This window comes from Oppia nitens, unplaced genomic scaffold (genome assembly GCF_028296485.1).
Source record: "Oppia nitens isolate AA-2021 unplaced genomic scaffold, nextdenovo-longstitch-racon4-pilon3 scaffold4_pilon_pilon_pilon, whole genome shotgun sequence".
NCBI classification, from domain to species: Eukaryota; Metazoa; Arthropoda; class Arachnida; order Sarcoptiformes; family Oppiidae; genus Oppia; species Oppia nitens.
This window is the reverse complement of record NW_026533232.1, coordinates 8,574,775-8,600,520: the sequence shown is the minus strand read 5'-3', so window position 1 is coordinate 8,600,520 and position 25,746 is coordinate 8,574,775. Positions and strand designations below refer to the sequence as shown.

Below are 25,746 nucleotides of genomic sequence, written 5' to 3'. Positions count from 1 at the left end.
AACAACATTAACAAAATAAAAAGAGTTATTTTAATTTATGTCTTAATGAATTGAAACATACATTATATATACTGTATATACTAAACGATATAATACTTTATATATCATATATATAGTATACTAGGAGTACATAAAATATTTTTAATGGAATTTACAACAAAAATTTCCCAAACATTTTCAACAAACACACACAAAATAAATACGACTAACTCTTTGCTTATTATTACCACTAAAACCACTAAAAATTTTTGATGTGTTTTAATAGTTAAAACCACTAAAAATTTTATGTATGGTTTAGTTTTCTATCATTTACTTTAGTACAATATAGTACAGTATTAATAAACATATTGTATACACGCTTTGCTAATCATAAATAAAAGGGGTATATATTTTATATACATAACCACAAACATAATATTATATAAATATAAAAATATAATCGCAAACAAAATCACTTTGTGTGTAAATTCTCCATAAAACCAGAGCACTGGTAGATAAATATATATATATATAAATCAGGTTTTCGGGTACTCTGTGTTTTTCAAGTGCTATTATATAATATAATACATATATACATATATATAAATTTATATTTATTTATACCATTGATATTATGATTATTATTGTTGTGTAATACAAATATAGTGTTCACACACACAACACAACATAAGACAAAAATAAACGAGTATTTTATGCATAATTGAGATTAACAGTAGACTTAACTCTTGTATAATATTCATATGAAATATTGTGGTTTAAGTTTTATATATTTTTTGTGAGTCACTTATCATTAATAATAATATTATGTATTGTTATTATTATTATTAGTATTGAAGCAAATTTCTCAAAAAGAAAAAAATTCTTGCATTTATTTATATAATTTACACAAAAATTATACATAAATATATTATTTTTTTTTAGTTCAACAATATTTTTTCGGGGCTAAAGTTAATGATAACACGAAATATATCACAAATAATGGGAATATTTATAATATTGTTAGTTTAAACACAATTATTACTGAATAGAGTGTATAAAAATATCATATAATGACTTAAAAAATACTTTATTTCAACTTTATATATATATCTATATAATTCAAAAATTCTACAATAATTTTAATAATCTTTACATTCATATAAATAAATAAAAAAATTGCCTTAAATTTAAAGATTAATAACAACATTATATAATAACTACTGTTATGTCAACTATAAATAAAAAATAATTATTATGAAGTATTTAATTTTTTTTGTAAAATTTTTTATCATCTCAATGGTTGGTCTCACAATTTTTCGTAAAAAATATCGATAAAAATTTTAAACAAAAAAAAAAGAGAAAAGGTTATCAAAATATTCAAAAATATTTATTTATTTTACTTTTTTTGCTAATCTACTTATTTCTTTAATTAAAGTATTTTGTTTTTATCGCAACATCTATAATCACATATAGAGTATAATAATACAGTAATTTATAATCATTTAATTAATTATTTTTTAAAATACTATATTAAAGTTATTACTGTATTTAGTATACGTTTTGTATAAATGTATTGATAATATATAATTGCAATGAATCGACCAGAGATGTCATACTTGTAGTATACATCCACATAACACACACACACATATACACAATAGCACACACCTAAAAAACATAACAAACCATTTGACAGACAGATAGCTTTATATACCTTTATATAGAATTTTTTAGGTATAATACTGTATTAATGTACATTAAATACTAAGAGGAAAGTTATCTGCAAACATAATATATATATATATATATATATCATACAGTATACGAAATCCAATTGAAATTAAGTACAAAATTGAAATTCAATGACAAACATGTATAGTATTTGACTGTTATATATATATATATATATATACTGTACTACACATTCACTATTTTAATGGTGATGTTTGGCATTCAATTGATTATACATTTTAGATATATGTTGTTATTATAAATATTTAATACCAAAGTCTCGCTTTATATTGAATTTATTTTTTCCCTAAAGTTTTTTTTTTATAAATACATTTTATTTACTACAGAGAGTTGTTTTTGTTATTATTATTATTACCAGACATTTGCAGAGAAAATTACATTTTTGTTTTTTTGTTCATTAATTATTAGTTTACATAATAGTCTACTGTATTTAAATTATTCAATAATTATTTTTTTATAAATATATATTTATAAACACAACAATCATTGATAATATGTCGGCAATTATTGAAAAGGTATGGTATAATTATAATTATTTAAAAATTTAGCATGCTTATTTAAGAAAAATGCTATTTTATTTAATTTTTTATTATTTAAATTATTTTGAGGATAACTTTTCAATTATTGTTATTATTATTGTTTAGTTTATCCCTAAAAAATATATTGTAATTTATAATTATGATAAAAAAGTATAATTTTAACGATTATTATTACTTTTTTTAATTAAATAATTTTTGTGTTTTATTTTCAATTTATTTTAACTATTTTGTTGTTGTTTTGGTTTGTTTTGCTATTTATTTAATAGTATATTATATTTTTTTAAATAGTTTTTTTTATATATTCCCAAACACACAATAAAAATACAATACAATCAAATGAATTGATTTTAATCATAATATATTAGTTACATTATTATTGTTATTATAAATATTTATACACAGTATTTATTAACTATTTATTTAAAAATTAATTTATTTGCCAAACCCTTGAAAAAAAGTAAAGTTATGCAATGTTTGCTACAATTGTGTAATAGATTTTTAACATTATGTTTACAATAATTTTGCTGAATATTATATATATATAATATATTTATATGTAATATAATGCCCCAAATAATAAAATCTTGATACCTCTAATTAATTTGCTTGTTTATTAAGCAATCATAAATATATATATAAATTTGTGTTTCGATAGCCATCTAAATTAGCTATAAAAATCATATTATATACTATATAAATATGATATATAATTATTTAAAAATTGTTTAATTCATAAAAAATGATTATATGAAATGTAATGTTATTTACTATTCTTTTTTAATGCATTTTTATTGTTTTTTTTTGTTAAAATAAGTATATGTAATTCATATAATGTATATATAATGTATATATTATATAACAAAACAAAATGAAAAATTTTGATTTTTAAACTACTAGTCTTTGTCACAATTTTTTTATTTTTCTCAAAAAAATCATTTGAGACCTTCAAGTGTTTAGCATATATGTGAAAAAATAGTGTACTTCAGTGTCATTTAGTAACATAACAAAAATATAGTTGATTTAAAAAAGCACTCATAACTAACTATAATAGTTGTTTGGATAGCATTAAGTTTAAAGTCTATGTGTGTTAGGGTCTTATATCATATATAGTTATAATAATAATAATAATATCATAATATCTGTTTGTTTGACATTTTATATTTTTGACTTAAAATTAAATATCAAAAGCAATTTGTGTTGTAATCCATTAGATATCAAATATGTTATTAATATATTATTAGTCAATTTTATTATATAATTTATATATATTCTGTGTATATCTAATCGGCTTATTCTCTCTCTCTCTCTCTCTCTCTCTCTAAAAATATACTGTTAGACTGTTTAACTAAAAAAATGTTATTTTGTTGCTATAAATTATATTTTACATGTCGTTTAAATTGATTTTTACGCTTAAAATATAACAAAATAAATAAAAACATTTATATGCGTTTACAAACCATATGCTATGCCATATATTTTCATTGTAAATATTTATGCATTAAAATATATATCATATATAATTCAATGGATACAAATATATATATATTTATGTATATTACTGTATAAAAAATGATTTATTGCAATATAAATGGGATCCAAATTTAGCCCAACTTTCCCATTGATTTCCGATTATATGTGAAAATATATTTCCCCTAAAAAATACAGTTATATTTGTGTTGAAACAGTGATAAAAATCTACACTTATTTTTTGCCATTATTATTGACGCGTAAAAAATAGATGACATGTTTTAGCAGATAATATCTAAAACAAACACAATTTTTTTGTTGTGTGTGTCAGACAATAGTTTATTTTAGTCATATTTTTCTGCAAATTGTTTGACACCTAAACTATACACAAATTAGTTCACACAAAGCACTGACAGTTTTGATAAATAACCGATAATAATGATAATATTAATAATACAATTTAATTATATTGGAGTTCATTTTAAGTACAAATCTTATTAGTAACAAGTATTGAATATTTAACTTACAGTATATTTATACTGAATTTTTTTGTATTAAAAATATTTTTATAATTTATAAATTAATGAAAAATATTTCATTTGATTGACTCAACAGTATATAGTATGCCTGTATATATAAGCTTAAAATTATAAATATTAAATTATAATAATATAACAATTAAAATAAATAACAAACTTATTTACCCTGTACAGTACAGGCTGTACTGTATAATAAATAAAATTTGTACAATTTTTTTTATATATATAAAGTGCATTCATACTAAACTTGATTAAAAACTACAGTAGAATTTTATCAAATGCAAGATAAAATAAATAAAAACTAATTTTTAGTTTTTTTTTAAATGAAATGTCTCTCAATATTTAATGACATTTTAATAGTAACATTGAAAGTATCCATATTTAAAAACAATTACTTCATTAAATTTCAAGTTATATTATTATCAATTAAGACTATATATATATATATAAATAAATATTATTCAATAAAATGTTCAATAAAATCCCTTTTAATAGATTCAAATTGATTCAGTAATTTAATAATTGTGATTAATTTAAATGTGTTTTTAAAATTGCAAATTAAGTTTTTTGAAAAACATTTTATTTTAAAAATTACTACAAATTGATGACTTGGTGATTTGTACAACTATTAAAACACCTACTCAAAGTGATTTTCTGATTATTATTGATTTTTGTTTCAGTAAATATAGTTATTTAGCAAATTTTGCCCTGGGTCTGACATAAAGGTGTTAAAAAATCAATTGAATTAACTATATATATATATATATATATCATAATATTTAATAATATGGCATCCATAAGTAAGGTATGTCTAATACAGTATAATAAAAATTTAAATTTAATTAAATATCAATTGATATTTATAATTGTATGTAAAAAATATTTATACAGTAATTGTCAAATAGTGTATAAAACTTGTTTAACTATTATAAAAAAATGTTTTCATGTACACTGTTTTGATGATTTGATATTTAATAATTGAAATGTCCTTGGTAACAACCAAATAATATATGCATAAACCTGTATTTAGAGTAGTAATGGTATAATTTAATAAGCATGGTAATTTGGATTTTTTTATTATAAATATTTCATATAAATGTTATTTAAAAAATTTCTTACCTTTGAAATTACAATTGTTATTATTGGAAATACAGTACACTATTACTGTATTATTTATTTATTTATTAGTTGCAGTAAAAATGTTTAGTAATTTTGTAAGATATATGCAAACAAATGAAATTGATGTTCAATTATAATAATTAAATAAATAGCAATTATGTGTCAAAAAAAATTATTATTATTTTGTTTATATATATATATGACAATAAGTTTTTTTTAAAAATTGAATATTTTGTTCATAAACTCACTAATATTCATACAGAGTAATATAAATTGAAAACTGATTATTAATTATAATAATATACTTTAGTATAATATTAAGGTTTATTGGTATATAAAAGTTTTTATACCGATATTTCCTAAGAGATCTAAATTGAGTTTATTGACTGTTTGTGTCCCCTCTCTATCACTGTATTTAAAAAAATGTATTTCAAGAGCAGAGCCTAAACTAACTTAACTCATCCCCAAATGTATTGGAAAACTAGTTTTATTCTCAGATTTATTTATATGATTATCATTAATATTATATTTACTATTATTATAATTATGGACCAAATGTAATGAATAAAAAACACACACCAATAGCTTGTATTTATTTTTATTGTGAAGTAAAACGTTTAAAATAGAAATACATGTCATGTCATTCAAATAAATTGTCTAAAATAGACTTTAAAAATTAATTTGTGATATTTTGTTTTGTTTTGATATCTAAATTTTAAATCAGTGTAACATATCTGTGTGTATATATATATCTAAATTGTTAAGACAATGATGAGAGCCGACTATAAGATAATTGATATCGAAGATAATTATAAGACATTTAGATTTAATGAAATCACATCCGATTATGAGGTAGAAAATGTTATCATCACTAGTGGTGTCTTATTAACTAATTTTAAGCATTTAATGTCTTTTTTAACTAAAAATAATAATTGATTTATTTGTTTTTTATCAATTGATAGGCCATTACGAGAGCCCGTATGGCATTCGCCAGGAATACCACCAAAAGTCTGGACTTTCGGGTCTCGCAATTGAAAGCATTAAATCGTTTGCTCAGCGAAAACAAAGAGACATTTGTGTCGGCAATGAAAGAAGACTTTAAAAAAGTTTGTTAATTAATATGATTTGAAACAATATATTTGAGAAACAATTAATTGAATTTTTTGTTTGTTTGTTAACAATAATTAGCCGCCATTTGAGACAATGTTGGCTGAAGTGGAGTTCGTACAGAACGACATCAAAGATCAGTTGTTACACATTAAGGAAAATATGAAACCGACTTATGTATCGAAAAGTATACCCGTTATGATGGACACAGCATTGATACACAAAGATCCATACGGTTTGGTCCTTATTATCGGTGCCTGGAATTACCCGATTCAGTTGGCACTCTGTCCATTGGTCGGTGCCATATCAGCGGGAAACTGTGCCATTATTAAACCATCGGAGATATCGCCCAATACGGCAAACGTTTTGGCCGAACTGATTCCAAAATATCTGGACAATGTATGTGTGATTTTAATTAAATTATTTCTGTCAGATTAGTAAACGAAATCTTGGTTTTTTTGCCCAATTAAGGAATGTTTTCATGTGATAACTGGAGGACCAGTCGAAACACAAGTGCTCCTAAAAGAGAGATTTGATTGTATGTTATTTTTAATAATTAATTTAATTATTAATCAGAATTTAATTAAATGAAATGATTTATTATTATTATTGAAGATATCTTCTTTACTGGTTCGACATCTATCGGTAAAATTGTTGCCGAAGCGGCCGCCAAACACTTAACACCACTTACTCTTGAATTGGGAGGAAAGAGGTATTCAAAAATACTTTCAATATTTATATACTGTTTGTGTATCAACTATTTATGAATTATTTATTTGTCACCTAACAGTCCCCTCTATATCGACGATACCGTTCCTAATCTGGAAATCGCTTGGAGACGAATACTATGGGGAAAACTGTTAAATGCCGGCCAAACATGTGTGGCACCCGACTATATACTGTGTACGACAAAAGTACAAAAAACATTGATAAATGCGGCGGAAAAAATTATCAAAGAATTTTACGGCGAAGATCCGCAAAAGTCACCCGATTTCTGTAGGATTGTCAACACTAAACACTTTGAACGCGTGGCTAAATTGATTGACTCGAGCGGTAAGCCAGTGATCGGCGGCCAAAAGGATAACACCGAAAACTATATCGCACCCACCATTTTGGTAGACGTCTCGCCTAATGATCCCGTAATTACATAACTGTTAATTATTGATATTATTTTGTTTTTTTTAATAAATTTTTAATTTTCAAATTCAGATTATGAGCGAAGAGATCTTCGGTCCGGTTCTTCCTATTGTAAACGTTTCCTCAGAAGAAGAAGCCATTAATTTCATCAACAAAGGAGAAAAACCGTTGTCTCTGTATTTGTTTTCGTCAAACAAAAACACAATTAAGAAGTTTTTGAACGAAACTTCTAGCGGTTCTGTTTGTGTCAACGATTGTGTCTTTCATTTATGCGGTAATTAAAAAATCATTTATAAATGTATCGAAAAAATAAACTATTTTTTGTATATTTATTTAGTGGACACTCTTCCGTTCGGTGGTGTCGGTCATTCGGGTGTCGGTCGATATCACGGAAAGTATTCGTTCGATACGTTTACTCACGAAAAGTCTGTTCTGATTCGTGGATATAATCCAGTGTTGGAAGCGCTCGGATCGTAAGATTACGATATTTTTAAAAATTATTACTAAATTTAAATGATATTTTAATTTGAATTATTTAAGGAAACGTTATCCGCCGTACAGCGACGGTAAGGCAAGATTCATGAGACACTTGTTGGCCAAACGCCGCGATTTTACACCAAAATATTTGTCTCATTATGTGATGTGTGCCGTCGGCGCCATTACAGTACTGGCCATACAATCATTTGTTGTTTAGAGAAAAAAAAGAAGAGTACAATCCGTGTTATATTTTTAATTTAATTTTTTTTAAACAATTATTATTGCAATTGAATTACGATATTTACAAAATATCTTTTTTTTATTTGATATAATTAATTTGGCGCACATTTTGTTTAGTGCATTGAAGATTTTTTTATTTTAGTTTATTTTATTTTTTTAACACACAATTCTATAATTTATATTTATATATATACCGTATAATCATTTAGATTAAATATTATTGATTGATTATATTGATTATTGAAATTGAATTTTTGAAATTTAAAATAACTGTCAAAATACTATACATGTATATAAATTTTATTTTATTTATCAAAATGTTACTTTGAAATATTTTTGTATAGATTTGGACAAAAAATAATTACCGTAATAATTTTTTTTATTTACAATTATTAAGTTATTAATCTGAAAAAAAATAAATTATAATACTTTCAATAATTAATTTAATTTTATATACAGTGGATTTAATATCTATGTATTGATAAAACTATTAATATATCGAAAACTATTTGACCAATTTTAATGCGGTTTATTTTATATTATAAATTCACACCATATTGTGAATTAAAAATAATATTTTATACTAAATCTAGAATTATTTTTAAAATTATAAATTAAAGTTAAGTTTTAAACAACAAGTACTTAAATAAAAAATATTTTTTATATATAATATTTCAATTAGATCAAAGTTATTTATTTATGACAATTGAATTTGGAAATTAAGATTATTAAAAAAAATTATGTTTTTAAAACTAGATTTAATATTTATAAAGCGGTTATAATATATTTGTTCGATTAATTATCATCACTAATGTAAACTAATTGATAATTATTGAAATTAAGTCACAAAAAACTGATTTTAAAAATACTTACATATAATGTTTAAAATATATTTTATGATTGATTAATAGTGTATTGATTAATAATTTTTTATACTCTATTAAATAGTTGTTATAATAGTTGCCAAAAAACGTCAAATAGTTGTTAAAATAGTTATTTAAACTGTATTAAATAGTTGTATATAATTGCCAAAAAAACCAAATAGTTATTGAAATAGTTATTTATTTTCTTATAAATATTTCAACTGATATATAATTCACTTGTTTTCAGCATATTTACAAAAATGATTTATATAAATAAACTAATTATTTCTATTGTTAAAAAAGTAATATGAGTTGATAACAGTTTACACATGTTATATAATTTATATAATTATTATTTTTTGTTTTTACATATATTTGAGCAATATTTTACAATCTAATGCTTATATTTTTCAAAATAACTGAAATAGTTATTTATAAGTTTTTATAGTTGCTAACCTAACAAATAGTTATTTATAGTTATAATAAAATTTCGGAAATAGCGTCCACTGGTCAACTTCGGTGGACATACTAAGTCCCAGTTATAAGCGTTAAACCGACAAAATAATTTTTTTAGTTGAAAATCAAGACACTATTGATTAATTTCAAGAGTATATCTATAAATTAAATATATAAAAACATATAAAAATAAATAATATCACATGAATAATACTCAATATAATATTTAAAGTATTTTTTTAAACTACAAAATAATAATAATATATAAATTATATGATATGAATGGTTTATTTTATTAAGTGTTTTAACATTTATTATAAATGTTTGTTAATGAAAATCTAAACATATTGTTCACCTATGGAAAGTGATCTTGGTGTTTTTATTACATGACAATAATGTAAAAGTATTATAAATTAGTAAATGGATGAATAGACCAGAAATCATATACATTGTAATAATAATAATATTTAAACTTTTCAGATATTTTTTTGTTGATCGGGTCCTACACTATACACACCCGACTCATATGACAGGTTCTACCTGTATAGTTTTTTAATTGAAATTTTATTTATTTAAAATAATCTAAAAATAATAATATATAAAAAAACTAATATAATTAAAAAATATATTTAAAAAAAGTTATATAAAAATAAATTTTACTGTATATACTGTTCTAACATAAGTATATGATATATATATATATATATATATATAAACTACAATTTTATAGTTAATTAATGGTTAAATGGTTAGTTTAATCGCTAATTTGAGAGTGAGTTGTATGACAATTGGTGTCCAGTTTTTATACCATTTGTAAAATTAAACTTTGATTTTGTGTTAATTATATCTTTTTTATGTTTGTTTTTCTTACAATATATGTGTAATTGTTATTTGATTTTGTCAAATAAGTAGAATAATGAACAAACCTATGAATGTAAAGATCCACAAATTGATTCATCAAATAATTTAAAGTCTGATTACTAAAAAAACAATTTGGAGTCAACTAATATCAAAATACTAAAATGAATGTATTAAAAGTTGTGGTGATATGGAAAGTTATAAAAAATAATAGAATAAATTATGATTTTACTTTATTTACTCCCGATTATCAATATATTGCATTTCAATTTATAAATTAGATTTTTAGTGATGAATTTTAAAAATTGAAATAAATTAAAAGTAAAATTTTATTGATTATGAATAGCGAATATACTGCTAATAAATATTTACATTGTTATGTGTTTATAATTAAAAAATAATCATTTTACTTTAACATTTTATTTCAAGTCATTTTCTAAAATCCGTATATCAAAGAGGCTATTACTAATTGTATATCAATTATTAAATTTGTACAAAAAATTAATAATTGAGAACAAAAACTAAATAAATGTAATATAAGGAAAATATAATTGTTTTGTATATAGTATTGATTTTACTGTAAAAATAATTGTATAAAAGAGAATTGTATATCATGTTAAAAAACTATTAGTAATTAAATTGTAAATATTTTGTTTAATTTATTATAAATATCCGAAAATATCTTACACTTATTCTAATAGCGTTAGCAATACGGTACTAATCCGGTTAACATTTATTTAGTTAAATCATGTGAAGGAAAAATAAGTCCAATAGAGTCTGAGAACACTGAGTCTCCGCTATTAACAATCGGTTTTAGTAAGTAATGTGTGTATAGAGTATATGTATAATAAAATAATACAATAAAATGTCTTATATGTGTATATAGTGCTAAATGTATTGGTATGCATATGTAATATTGTATATATATTGTAGTGTTAATGTTAAAAGCATTGGTATGCGTGTGAGTAATACGGGTGACCATTGATGTCCAATTTTATCACCTTAACTGATTCATCCATAAAAATAACTGATACTATTTAAAACTACTAGATATTAAACTACTTAAATATAAAAAATAATTTCAATCGGCCACCGGCTAAGGGCAGTTATGCAACTTTTAATTTTTATAAAATACAAAAATGCTGCATATCTTACAGTTATAAAATAGTAGAAATAATTGCATTCAATTTTAATTGTATTAAAATAATAACTTTATTTAATATTTAAAATGAATTGAAAAATACCATAAATGAAAAAATACTTTGAGTATAACTTTCAATACTAAAGAGTGAATCACATATCGTATAGTGTGATACATGAGCTGATATATACCTCTTTTAGGGTATGCTGTGTACAGTATGTTTGTAACCACTGTTTATATGCACCCATAGGTCATCCGTTGGCAACTGGTGTTTGTCAGTCTTTATAAAGTGTTTTATTGATATACAATAGTTATTGGATTTTTAAGTTTCTAATGGGTATTATTTGTATGATATGTTTGGGAAACTAATAATTATACAGTATTTGTTAAAATATTTGTTTAATTAAAATAAGAAAAATGTTGATTAAATGCACTTTTATTGATCACAACTACAAATATAAAACTGATTTTATAGTAAGTGATTATATAGTGAATAAAATAATTTAAAAATAGATAATTTTATCTTAAATATATTAGTCAATACTGTTATTATTGTTTTAAAAATATAAGGATTAGTTTTATTTTATAAATTTGCTATTTTTGTTAGTTTTAATCAATTTTCTAAATTACACTTAATTTATTGTTTAATAATTTTTAATTTATACATAAATTGAATTATTATTAGAGAGTGACTTACCATAAAAGTTCAGTAAAGCTATTATACATTAAAAAATATTTTAATTTTATGAATATTTTTCTGAAATCTTAATATAAATGATTGTTTAGATATTACTGTTTTATATCATATTTTGTTACATCAGATTTGTTCCCTATTTTTATTAACCAAAAGTTCCTTATGTTTCCTACTCTTGAAATTCACTGGAAATTTATTTTATAATAATCTTTAAAAAACAAATATTATATTAAACTTTGTTTTAAGTTCTACTGATTAATAGTTTAACTAAATTTAAATTTATTATTGAATATTTCAATATTTTTGTTGCAAATATTTAAATTTTAATAGTATTTATTCTAATTAAATAAACTGTAATAATAATTACAATTTCTAAAAATCAAAGTATGGAAAATAAAATATATTCCATATTTTCCGAAAAAATTGGAGGCATTTTTTGGGTAACTTTCCTCTCTATAAAAATTGATTCCTCTCTCTCTCTCTCTCTCTCTCTCTCTCTATATATATATATATATATATATATATATATATATATTTAATTCAATGTAATGCATACCTGTACACAGTTTTGCAGACATCAAACAATACAATACAAACTGTTTTGTGAAGTTAGGAGTGGACAGTATAGTCGCATATATTTTTTAGTAATACTTTATTTAAAAATCTATTCAAAAAATAGTACTTATTATATGTTATATAATATACTGAATTGTATATAATCTATGTCTGGATAACAATCTCCGGACAATTGTCTGCTTTTTTCAATCTACTGGTGCTCTCTGTATGTGTTTGTCAATAGACATGTGTGATATGTGTCGGTTGAATGTCTGAACCGTAGACTTAGCAGACATTCATGCAGTCAAACGGTGTCTGAGTTTATTGTCAGAGCTTTTATTCACTATAGTTGTTGAATACATTTTTTTTGAATAAATGGACAATTTTTTTAAATATTCAACATTTAATTAGGAGAAAAATTTATTATGAAATACAAGTCATAATTATTATTTGAATTTTATTTTAAAATTTCATACAAAAAATAAAAGTTTTTTTTATTGTAAATATCTATTGTGTAATCAAATGAATTTATAGTAAAACTACTGTACATTTGGCACTTAAATTAATTGACAATCATTTGAATGTATGAAAATCAATAGATTTTTCAGGGGTTTTAAATAATAAATAATATTATCTTTATATATATATATATATATAATTGAATAATATTTTTAAAAATAATATTTGTTTAAAAATAAAATGATAATAAAGTAAAAATATTTTACAAAAATATTTAGTATAATCTAAGATAAAGTATTCAAAATATTTAGTTCAAGTCTATCCAAGATTTTTGTAATCTATTTGACAAACAATTATATTTCTAAACAAATATTTCTAATACAATATATACTGTATTTTATGGACAGTTAGTGTAAACATATATTTCTAATTAAAATAAACTTATTATTGTATTAATAAACATATAAATAGAATATTATAATAATTTATATTTAAATATATATTTATTTATAAAAAAAGTATTAATAGAAATTCAAATATTTGTGTCACTTATCTATCAGCCAATCATATCGTTAACATTGAAATTCAAATGACATGAATGTATAAATACTGTGTTACTATTGGTTAATATTTATAAAATTGAGAGTAAATGTCGTCAACCGATAATAAAACTGTTGATTACATCAACAAATAATGACTGCGCAGATGCAGTGCTCTCACACTATAAACAGTATATAAAAGCAATGCAAACCTTAAACGTATATCGCATTGGATTTTCAGTTATTGTCGAAACTGTTTAACAATTTTCATACAAAAGTCCTTACATTTTAACAAAAGAATAAAATTTCGTAAAAAATTTGTGTCCATTTGATTGACAATTGGTTTAAATGTAAGTTTAATTTATAAATTTGCTAGTGTTTAATGTTCTTGTAATTGTAATTTTAGTAATTTTAAATTTAATCAAAAAAAGTACTTTAAAACAATACTATTTCAGTTATATATTATAACTATTTTTTAAATATAAAAATAATTAAAGTTAATTAATTTATATAAATTAAATATAATAATGTGTTAAGTTAAATAAATAATGTAATATTGTTTAAAATACATAAATTACGCTAAAATTAATTTATATGAATGACGCATGCGTTAATTGTATTTATAAATTATATTACTGTACCATTTTATTAAAAGTTTATAATTACTTAAATTATAATTATAACTATGTTTTTTCGGGAGTTAAAATGGCCAAAATCGGGAAATTAAATTTTGTTTTTTCTTATAGTACTAATAATAAATAGATTATATGTCAGAAAATCGGTTTTATTTACTGAAATTAATTTATTTTCTGTTTTTAATTGATTACTATTTGTTATTAATGGATAAACTGATTGATTGAATTCCCGAAAAAACATAGCTTTAGTTATAATATATGTCTACAGTTTGCAATACACACACAAAATACATTTCAATGCATTTTTATACTATAAATATATCTAATAAAGTATTAACAAAACACTATATCGGACCACATATTATTTGTTCAATAATATACAGTTAGTGTTGGGATTATATTTACATTTGTTGTCTATTTTTATTGAAATTATGATTAAACTATAGTAATATAATTGGTTTAACTAAACAAAAATATAATTTTGCAATTTTTTCAATAATTTAGAGGGATTTTATTTGGAAATTTTCTATAAGGCGTGGTTCACATATTACGTTCGCACTTTTTAAGAAATCTAGACTCCCTCCCTCCCCTATGATCGCATGTAGTCATTTAAAAAAACTACGTTCGCTTATCCCTAATCACTACACCCTCCCCCCCACCACAAGAAATAACATATATCTAAATGCGAACGTTCTTAAAGTCTCTACCCATCCCCTCCCCATTGTTCGCAAAAGTTTGCTTTGGCTAACCCCCCCTCCCCTCAAGTGCGAACGTAATATGTGAACAACGCCTAATTAGAAAGTTACCAAAACTATTTACATTTATTTTAACAGTTAAGATTAGGTTTTTAAAAATTGAAAATTTAAAAAAGATAAATTATTAAATTTTTTATTAGTACAGTATATCTAAATAATAACTAATAAATATTTAACAAAATTGTTACCAATAATTAAAATTTGAAAATATTGTTCCAAAAAAATATAATCAAATATTTTGGTAAATTGTTTTTGATTTCTAAAAATATAAGATGTGTTTTGTTGATAATATTATTGTTTATTTTTTTTTATTATTTTAATCTTTAAAATTAAGATTAATCTGTTATCAAACAGAGAACTAATATACTAATCTTTTTATAGATTTTTGTTGACTAAACAATTTGAATGTTAAGTTCAAAGTTTAGATCATATATTATAATTTAATTGATTTTGTAAATTATATTTTCAAAAATAAATACTAAAATCTTGTTTTGCTTAAGTTTTTCTGTAAGTTTTAGATAAGATTGTAATTGGTCATTTTTAATTAATATAATTGATCAGATAATATACAATCGTCTTTAAAAAAAATTGTAAAAATTATAGTCGACTACAATTATCTGTCCAATCATGAAATTAATAAAAAAAATAAAAATCTTATTTAGTTTAAAATAGTCTAAAACTTTACCGAATTTTTAAATCGAACCTATTTTTGATGAGATAATTGAAATTAATAGCATCGCCGCCGATATTTAAGACTCTGATTATGTTTATATCATCAATAAAACACTAAAATCTTCATTAAAACATAAGTAAAATTAATAATATAATTATCAGTGAATTATTATATATTATGTTTGATTAATATTATTATCGATCATAACATTCATCTGATTTGTTTGACATAAATATTTGTAAACTTATTAAATAATTTAATAAAAATTGTTGTTTACTCTTAGTGTCAATAATTGTATAGTTTTCGGCAATCTATGAATTGTATGACAAGTTTATACATTTGAATGCATTGACGGGGTTTTGAAAACCATTAAACTATGTTCCTCTCTAACGATATATTGGTTATAGCATTGCGTATACAGTACTCTATGACAATCAATAGTGTTATCTAAGAGGAGTACCTATTAATGAACGGCCAGTCATACACACCGGTCAATGACAAGTGAGGGTATTTGAGGGTTAATATCTTGAAAACCTTATGATTAAATTTTCTCAAATTTGACTAAAATAAAGAATATATACACGAAATTATGTGATAAAATTTTAAAAAAATTATTTTTTATATTTTTGATATAAGAAAATTAATTAATTAAAAAATACAATTTTACATATCGTGTGTTTATCAGATTAACACTAAAGTAGACTCCATTAGACTCGGCATTGATTTCGAATAAATTAGAATATAATTTAAGTTGAATCAATGCAAATATCAATGGAATCCACTTTAGTGTCAAATCTGGTTAAGACATGAATTAAAAATTGTATTTTTTCATTAATTTTCTTATATTTTCAAAAATTATTTTTTTGAAAACTTCATAACAAAGTTTCGGATGTATATGTGGACAATGATTCAGTACACATATATTATTATTACTATTATTATTAACGCTAATAAAAACTACCAAAATATGTTTAGTGACTCGTCTGGGTTGCGAACCCGTGTTATCGGACACAAAGGCCGACACCTTAGCTTTTCTGCCACTCAGACAATATGGCAATGAATATGACTTATTGCCGGCAAATATGATATTCAATCCTATATTCCAATCAATGGACAAAATAATAGCCATTTGTTTCAATTGTTTGCATTTGTGACAAACCGGTTGTCGGTATCATTAAGTTGTTTTGATTTTCAAGTTTATCAATCAATAGATTCAATGATCGAATTTGTTGGCCATAAGTGGCCGTAAAGTGTTAGTTATAAAAATTATAAAATTGAAATTTTTTAAAAATTATTAATAAAAATTAATATTATATATATTTATTGTTTTACTAACTTTATTTATCTTAAACTTCTATTTAAATTGTAATATGATTACTGTCATTTGAAAAATAGGTAATTTTTAATTTTTTTAGTTGAACATTTTAATTAAAATATTGTTATTTTTAGAATGAGTTTTAACGAGATTTTAACTATTTTACTTATTTTTAATTAATAATTAGATTTATATAAATTTTAAAAACAATTACATTTACTAAAATAGTGTCAATTAAAAATAAAAATTTTACAAATTTCAAAAGAAATTTCGGGCCGAAATTTTAGGGTCATTTCTCCTCGTTTTTAACACTATTTTTCCAATTTGGTCAAAAGGCCTGTGGGGTTAAATCACAATTTCTCTATCTTAGGGGGTATTTTGGCCTTACTCCTACCCCCCATACTTAACTCTGCTCTTAATGATAGTCATTGTCTAATAAGTACTTCAATGACTGTCATTAAGTGTGTACAACAGTATTATCCAATTATTTAGGCGTTATTCACATATTACGTTCGCACTTGAGGGGAGTGGGGGTTAGCCAAAGCGAACTTTTGCGAACGAGGGGGAGGGGAGGGGTAGAGACTTTAAGAACGTTCGCATTTAGATAATATCTTATTTCTTGTGGTGGGGGTAGCGGTTACGGATAAGCGAACGTAATTTTTTTAAATGACTACATGCGAACAATTGCGAAAATAGGGGAGGGAGGGGGCTGTATTTCTTAAAAAGTGCGAACGTAATATGTGAACCACGCCTTACTAACTTTACAGCAACTTATGTCAAACAAATCAGATTATTGAATCTAATTACTGATTGTAGACCTCTAGTACTAAAATTACCTTTAGCTATTTTTATGTATCTACTGTTAAATTAAGAATTTTATAAATGGAATAATGCTTAGGTGTGGAGTTTATACAAAACGTATTATATATTTTTGTATGTATATATTAAGTGTTATCTATGTGTTTGTGGTGCGTCTGCTATTGTTTTGGTTTTGTTTGTAATGAAACAGTTTTATAGAGTAAATGTCGTCAACCGATAATAAAACTGTTGATTACATCAACAAATAATGACTGCGCAGATGCAGTGCTCTCACACTATAAACAGTATATAAAAGCAATGCAAACCTTAAACGTATATCGCATTGGATTTTCAGTTATTGTCGAAAGTGTTTAACAATTTTCATACAAAAGTCCTTACATTTTATTGTTTTGATTCAAAAGAAAATAGTGACTAATTTTGTGACCATTTGATTGACAATTGATTTGAATGTAAGTTTAATTTATAATATATTTATCTAAAACTGTTAGCGTTTATTGTTCTTGTATTTTACAACAAGGGTTCAGACAAATTCCATCCATTGTTTTATTTTCCAAAAGTTATCTTATTTCCTAATTTCTGGGAATTCCCAGGGAATCTATTTCATTATAATACCACTTATTGAACCAAAAACAACAACTTTTATTATAAGATTTTAATAACAAATGTTATATTAAACTGTATTTTGAGTAAATTATTGTTAGATAGTATCACTAAATTCATTGAAATCAAATTTATTTTAAAATATTTCAATGAAATTCTATGCAAAAAAAATTTGTATTTTTATTATTTATTGTAAAAATATAAAATTTATTTTCCATTTTAACCGGCTAAGGAGTTTTCCTGGAAAATTGGAGGGATTTTATTAGAGAACTTCCCTCATTTGGAAAGTTGACTGATATCTAATTACAAGTTGGGATCAGATTCTTTCCCTGATTTTATTTTCCTAAAGTTGCTTATCTTCACTGGGAATTCATAGGGATTTTTTTGTTACAACCTATTAAACTTTAAACAACACATTTTATTACAATTTTTGAAAAACAAATATTATATTAAACTGTATTTTTAGTGATAAATAGTCACTAAATTTATTTAATCGAAAGTTATTTTTAAGTTTTAGTACTATTTATTTCTTAAATCACTAATTTATTTTCACTAAACATTGGTCTCAATTTGTTTAATTTGATTACTGGCTAATAAATATTGTATTTATAAATTATATTACCGTATGTACACACATATCACATAATAATCAATAGTTATAATGGGGTAATAAATATCATATAAGGGAATATGTAGGGAATATATTTGTATCTTTAGAAAGTTGACCGAACGCTAGAAATTTATTTCAAAAGTTAGGAAAAGTTTTAACAAATCTATTAAATTATTATTTTAAATAAACAAGCTAACTTTCGTTTAATTAAATTTAAAAAGTTTCTTAAAATATATAATATAACAATAGTTTTTTTGATAAATAAAATGACAAAATAAATATTTATATAATTTGTATGAAAACAATTGACAGTTGTTTATTATTTGTATAATAGTATCAGAATTTGAAAATTTATAATTAATATGTTTCAATAAAAATTATATAAAAAATTATAGTATTTGCTTTGTTGATAATTATAATTGTTTATAAATTTTAATCCTAATAAAAGTAGGATTTAATCAAATACATCTAATCTAATTATATTGACTTTTGTAGACAATTTTAATAAACAAATTTAATATAAATCTTAAACTTCATAATATCATATGATTTGTTTGAAAGTTTTATAACAAAAATCACTCATTTTTCATAAATACTAATATTATGTTTTGTTTAAGTTTTTCTGTAATTTTTTTTTGAATGTAAAGTATAAAATGCTTTAGAAATATTTGGACAGTTATTATTTAATAATAAGTTAAATATATTGAAAAATTTAGTACAATTGCAAAAAATTTGATAATACTAACATATTTTTATAAACCTATATATTATTATTCATTATATTTTACAATTATTTATATAAAATTATTAGCTATCAATATATATCAAATTCACTAGATAAAAAATTACTAAACATTGTATTAGTTTAGATCATGATTAATATCTTTTATTATAAGCTAGATAATTAGTTTTTTAATATAACTTATTATTTAAATAAAATCAAATATTTAATATAATGATTTTAAATTATAACTTTTTTATTCAAATAATAATTACTTAATTTTTATATTTATTCAGTAATAATAAGTAAAATTAATAATATAATTATTATTAAATTATTATAGATTAAGATATAGACCGCAAATATGGCTGATTGTGATCAACGAGAGACACAATTCTTTAGCACTCAATGTTGTAATGATTGGCACAACAAATACCAACCGAAAGTTGTGGTCAACAAGTTGTCCGAAATAGACATCAAAAAATATCTTCCTATCGATGGCCCGGAGTTGAAGTCATCAATCAATTTGATTGACAGTCAAAAACCTAAAGACAACGCAGAAACCATTTCATCGGATTTCATGCGATTCTTGAATCTGATTCCAACCGATGATCTCAAACATAAACCAATGGAAAGATTGAAACAAAGTTTTCCGGTCAGAGATATCTGTAAAGTCGATGACATTTGTGTTGATTTGGACACAAACCGTGTGATTGGAGACAGGAATGCGATTCTCAGAGCTAATGATGTGATTGTTAACAACACTACTCGTCCGGGTCCTCGAGTAATGAAGAAGAAAGGTGTGAAACGAAAAGCCAATACAAAGACTATTGATAAAAATGGTTTAAATAATGAAAAGAAACGACGATTGGATCAAAACAAGCGACTCTTGACATTTGTTTCCAATTTTGACTTTACATCCGAAATGTTTGTGTTTTTGGCTACAACTCTGAACATTAAAAGTTTATCACACAATGAGATCCAACAGATGGCCAACAAAAGCACTGAAATGAATAGATATTCAAGAAATGAGACTTTGATTTGTTTGACTGATACAGAACTGAATCGTTGGAAATCTTCCAATATTTACGAGAAGACAATCGTTGAAGAACTGGAACAACAATATAATAGAAAATATTTTTATTATTCATTCACAAGAAGACAACGTCTGGAGAGACAATTAAGACTCAAGACTGGAATTGATTGGTTGTCGAGACTATATCTGCAACAATGTCTACCACTTGATGTGTCGATCATCAGAGTTACCATTTGTGACAATTGTGGCGAAAGAGTTGCTGATCGGTGGCATTCGTGTCGGAGTTTCGAGAAAGTTGTTCGCAAATCTCAGTCACTAATTATCATTGATTTAAGCGAAGACACTGATGATTATGTATTGGATACCGACGTCGAGAATCAAATGTTGGATCCGATTATTGAGTCGTCGGCTGACAACAAACCGATGACATCTCCGACTAAACAACCGATTATTGTTATAGAAATAGATCCGACTATTGATGCGTTGGCTAAACAATTGGTCTCTAATGCAAAACGATTGCGAATTTCATTTTAAATATTCATTTTTAATTATATATTTTCAATACATATTTATTTTAATTATATAGTAATTTATAATAATAATAGATTAATATCGATACTTAATGTCATAAATATTTATTTAACCAAAAAAAATAATTTTTTAGACAATATATACTGTATTATTGATTTGATATAACAGTATTTAACAATTATTTTATATAATTTATAAACTTTAATAATAGCATATCATATCAATTGTAAATATCACTAAACATTTTTCTTATTAAACAGTTGTGTATATAATTATAAATAATTTTTAGATAAATAAAATTATTTGAAAAATAAAATCTTCATAATATTTGTTATATTAAATAAACAATTTGTGTTTTTGTACTTTTAGTTAATATTTATTATAATTTGAATTTAATATCTTTTGTTAATTACTTTAATTACTGAAGGGATAAAAAATTAAAATATATATTTTAATGTTAAACCAGTTGAGAATGCTTCAAAAGCATTTCCATACGAAATCCTTAACTTAAGAAAGAAAAAAATTCAAAAAAAAATGTTTAGCAGAGCGTGGATTCGAACCTATGTCCTCGTGGGATAGATAGATAGATAGACAGACAGACAGACAGACAGACAGACAGACAGACAGACAGACTTTTAGAATGCATATACGTACTTCTTTCAGGAGTTCGTGAAAAACATTTATTTAAAACACTTGACAAGTGATCACATTATAATAGATAACACAATAATTATAATTAAAACAAAGTTTCAGTATAAAGTAAATAGTATAAAATATTTCTAGAAATGGCTATAATATTAAAATACATATTATATTAAAAAATATTGAATTTTGATAAACATATCAATTGTTATTTTTATGTAAAAAATGTTTATACATTACATTACTGTTAACTATCTATTTATATCTATTCCTAGAATAATCAGTCATTGATTACAACTTATAGGCATTTGTGGTAAACTAACCCGAAATAAGCAAATGAATGAAATATAAATTTTAATAATAAAAAACATCAAAGTCGTAAAAAATTATAAAATGTTATTTTTATATTTATAAAACATTAGTTGAGTTTTACGGCAATTGTTTATTAGGCGCACCAATACATTAAAAAACACTGTATTTTAAAATTATTATTATATTTAATAATGAATTTGTTATACATTTGTAGTTAATTAGTTGTAGTCGTAAGCACTGACATATCGAAGCATAAAAAGTATGATCAGAGCTATCATTATATAGGGATTTAAATCAATAGATTGTCCCATAAATTATTCGGCAGTTATTGAAAAGTAATAAAGTTATAGAAAGTGAATATTTTCTATAAATGACATAAATATTGATTTTAAGTAAAGTAGAAGTTTTAATTAAATTATTGTGAAATTTTAGTGAAATATTAATAAATTATTATTAATAAACTAATAAATTAATATTTGCATTATAACGCATTAAGTTTAATACTCTATTAGTTTAATACAACTTGTATTATACAAGACATTTGACTTTTTTTTTGTTTTATTAATTTTATCAATTTGTATAGTTTTGTAATACTAACAATTTTCAATATAAAAAAGATAAATAAAATTAAAAAATTTAACCCTTACTTTATGTTTTATATTTTGAAATTGATGATAAATATCTTTTATATTATTTAGAATATATAGTTTGGCTATTAATATAGTTATAAAATTTTAAAATATAATACAGTTTTGTGTATTTCTGAATGATATGAGTTAACTGTAAAATATATTTTAGTTTACTTTATTGATGTTTAAGATTTTGTTTATTATTATTTTGATTGTTATAACCAAACAAACAATAACGTCATCGAAAACAACAGCAATTCGTTTGAATAACTTGTGGCCATCGGTCGGCTTTTTTTTATGAAAATGGTCAGAATTCTACGGAAACACTTAAAGCTTATTATTCAAAAGTCACAATTTAAAGACAAACAACTGATTTTTAATGTTGATATATTTTACATAAAATATAAAATATATTTTTTTGAATATTCTCAATATCAATGAATTTAATTAATTATATTTAACTAAAAAACATGTCGAAACATCTGTACATTCGATCTCAACCACAATAATACATTTGTTTTCAGAAAATTTTGCCCCAAAGCAGACACCAAACAAATCTAGACATTGATGATCAAAAACAAAACCTTTTTTCAATTGGAAAAATTATTCAACAAAAACATTCAGTTCCAGAAAAAGGTGGATTTGGTTTTGCTATTTAAATGTGAAAACAGCACGAACTTCGCCGGAAAAAATCAAGTTGCTGCATCAAACCACATGCTATGACCTACGTTGACCTCCGTGTCAATCAGGCCACGACTTGGGACGTTGCTCTTGCGGTGGGCACTGCTGCTGCCAGAGGTTAGCCACTGGTCACTTACGCGACACGTTAGTAAAGCGGTAAACAGGGTTTAGTCAATATTATATTTATTAGATGATTATAATAGATCATAAGTTGTATAAATGAATAATGATATATAAAAAGGTTGTTATTAATTAAGACTTATTAGCACCGGTATGTTGGGAGGGATGAGCCTCAGTCTAACTCATATCAACCGTACATCCCACTCAACATACCGGTCTTTTACATATAAAACGTAATAAAAGATTCTAAAAGCACGGTGAACGACAACTGTCGTTGCATTTCCACGGACTCCGGCGAAACTCTGGTCGAGACTAAAATCTCCCGTCGGGGTAGTAGTCGCTTCACTCCTTTACCTCCGATGGCGTGTAAAACCCGTCACTATCGGTCTTATAATAACACTTCTCGATGTTTGAAAGCCTCCGATGAGTCACTCCTCCTCTCTTCTTTGTTGTCGTTGTCGGTCTATTTTTGGTCAGCGTCCAGGTATTTCCCCTCTCAATTGAGGTCGTCTTCGAATCCATTCTTCTCGGCGTTTTTCTTCCGTTCGGTATCTTCCATCAAATCCAGGAAACGGTTAGAAGTCTTCTTAAAGTCCGAAGTAGTCGAAGTCAAAATAGCGATGATCTCCGTAACTCTTCGATCTTCCCTTCGAGTTTGGCAGTCTTGTGGTCTCTCTTAGCCACCTCTTCCACTAAAGTCTGCAAAGTCCGCATAACCATAGGCTGCTTTGACGTTCTCGGCCCTCAAGCGCTGGATCTCCTTATAAGCTTTTGATACGTCGGCGTATCGGCCAATACTGTCCTTTCTCGTGACGTCGACTCCCGATCTTCATTCTCGATAATACTGTCATCGACATTCGCATCTGCGTCGACCTCTGTCTTCCGGCCATACACTGAGTCGTACTCTTGGCTCATCATCAACTTCAGTGCCTCCATTTAATCCGCATTGCTATCCTATGAGTGTTCTCTTTGAGTTTGTTCGAATATTATAATACAAAACTACAATTAAATTAATTTATACAATAATATAATTTTGTGACAAAATCTGTCAATACGTTTTCACATTTGTTAAGTATTTATCCGATACATTGTATACGTAATTATTATATCGGATATTCATGTTATGGTTAAATGGCATAACAACTATCGGAGTAAACTCTCAGATTTGATTCTAAACGTATCTATTATCTCAACACCCGTCACAATATTAATTGTTATTCAATTAATATAATTAAAACCTCAAATCATTAATGCATTTATTTATAGTATGGCGTTGTTCACATATTACGTTCGCACTTGAGGGGAGAGGGGGTGTCGGCCAAAGCGAAATTTTGCGAACGAAGGGGGAGGGGGGGGTAAAGTCTATAAGAACGTTCGCATTTAAATAATGAATGAATTTAAGGGATTAATTTTGAGTAAACTTAATCCTTTGATAAACGGTTTAATAACTAATTTTGAATAAATATATGACTTTTGAATAATATTAATTAATTTTATTATTTGGTTATTTTAAAAGTGAAAATAATTTTATAAAATATTCATTTAAATGGTGGGGGGTTAAGGACATGCGAACGTAATTCTTAAATATCATTACATGCAAACAATTGCGAACATAGGGGGGAGGGGGTCTAGATTTTTTAAAAACTGCGAACGTAATATGTGAACAACGCCTAATAATATCATTAACACAATCAGTATTTTATCAAATGTTTCTCTTGTTATCAAATCTTGTCTAAAATCTTTCAA

At 24.1% G+C, this 25,746-nt stretch overlaps 3 protein-coding genes across 6 annotated transcripts in view; 2 read left to right on the top strand and 1 right to left on the bottom strand.

Moving 5' to 3' along the window:
• LOC128959428 (myb-related protein B-like) overlaps window positions 1–25,746 on the bottom strand; it is a 395,191-nt gene that overhangs the window by 26,037 nt on the left and 343,408 nt on the right. The window lies entirely within an intron of this gene.
• Window positions 1,913–8,549, top strand: LOC128959432 (aldehyde dehydrogenase, dimeric NADP-preferring-like). Of its 4 annotated transcripts, none has more exons than XM_054305383.1 (9): window positions 1,913–2,246; window positions 6,358–6,501; window positions 6,584–6,901; window positions 6,974–7,040; window positions 7,118–7,214; window positions 7,293–7,641; window positions 7,712–7,913; window positions 7,977–8,112; window positions 8,180–8,549. In XM_054305383.1, exons 1-9 carry the CDS (start codon window positions 2,226–2,228, stop codon window positions 8,331–8,333), a joined length of 1,488 nt encoding a protein of 495 aa, XP_054161358.1. In that variant the 5' UTR covers window positions 1,913–2,225; the 3' UTR covers window positions 8,334–8,549. The 4 variants fall into 4 exon arrangements, with proteins under 4 accessions (XP_054161358.1, XP_054161359.1, XP_054161360.1 ...); XM_054305384.1 differs by lacking the exon at window positions 1,913–2,246 and adding an exon at window positions 5,053–5,081; XM_054305385.1 differs by lacking the exon at window positions 1,913–2,246 and adding an exon at window positions 5,315–5,335.
• On the top strand, window positions 14,151–21,619 carry LOC128960401 (uncharacterized). Its single transcript, XM_054306473.1, has 2 exons — window positions 14,151–14,271; window positions 20,393–21,619. Exon 2 carries the CDS (start codon window positions 20,414–20,416, stop codon window positions 21,617–21,619), a length of 1,206 nt encoding a protein of 401 aa, XP_054162448.1. The 5' UTR covers window positions 14,151–14,271; window positions 20,393–20,413.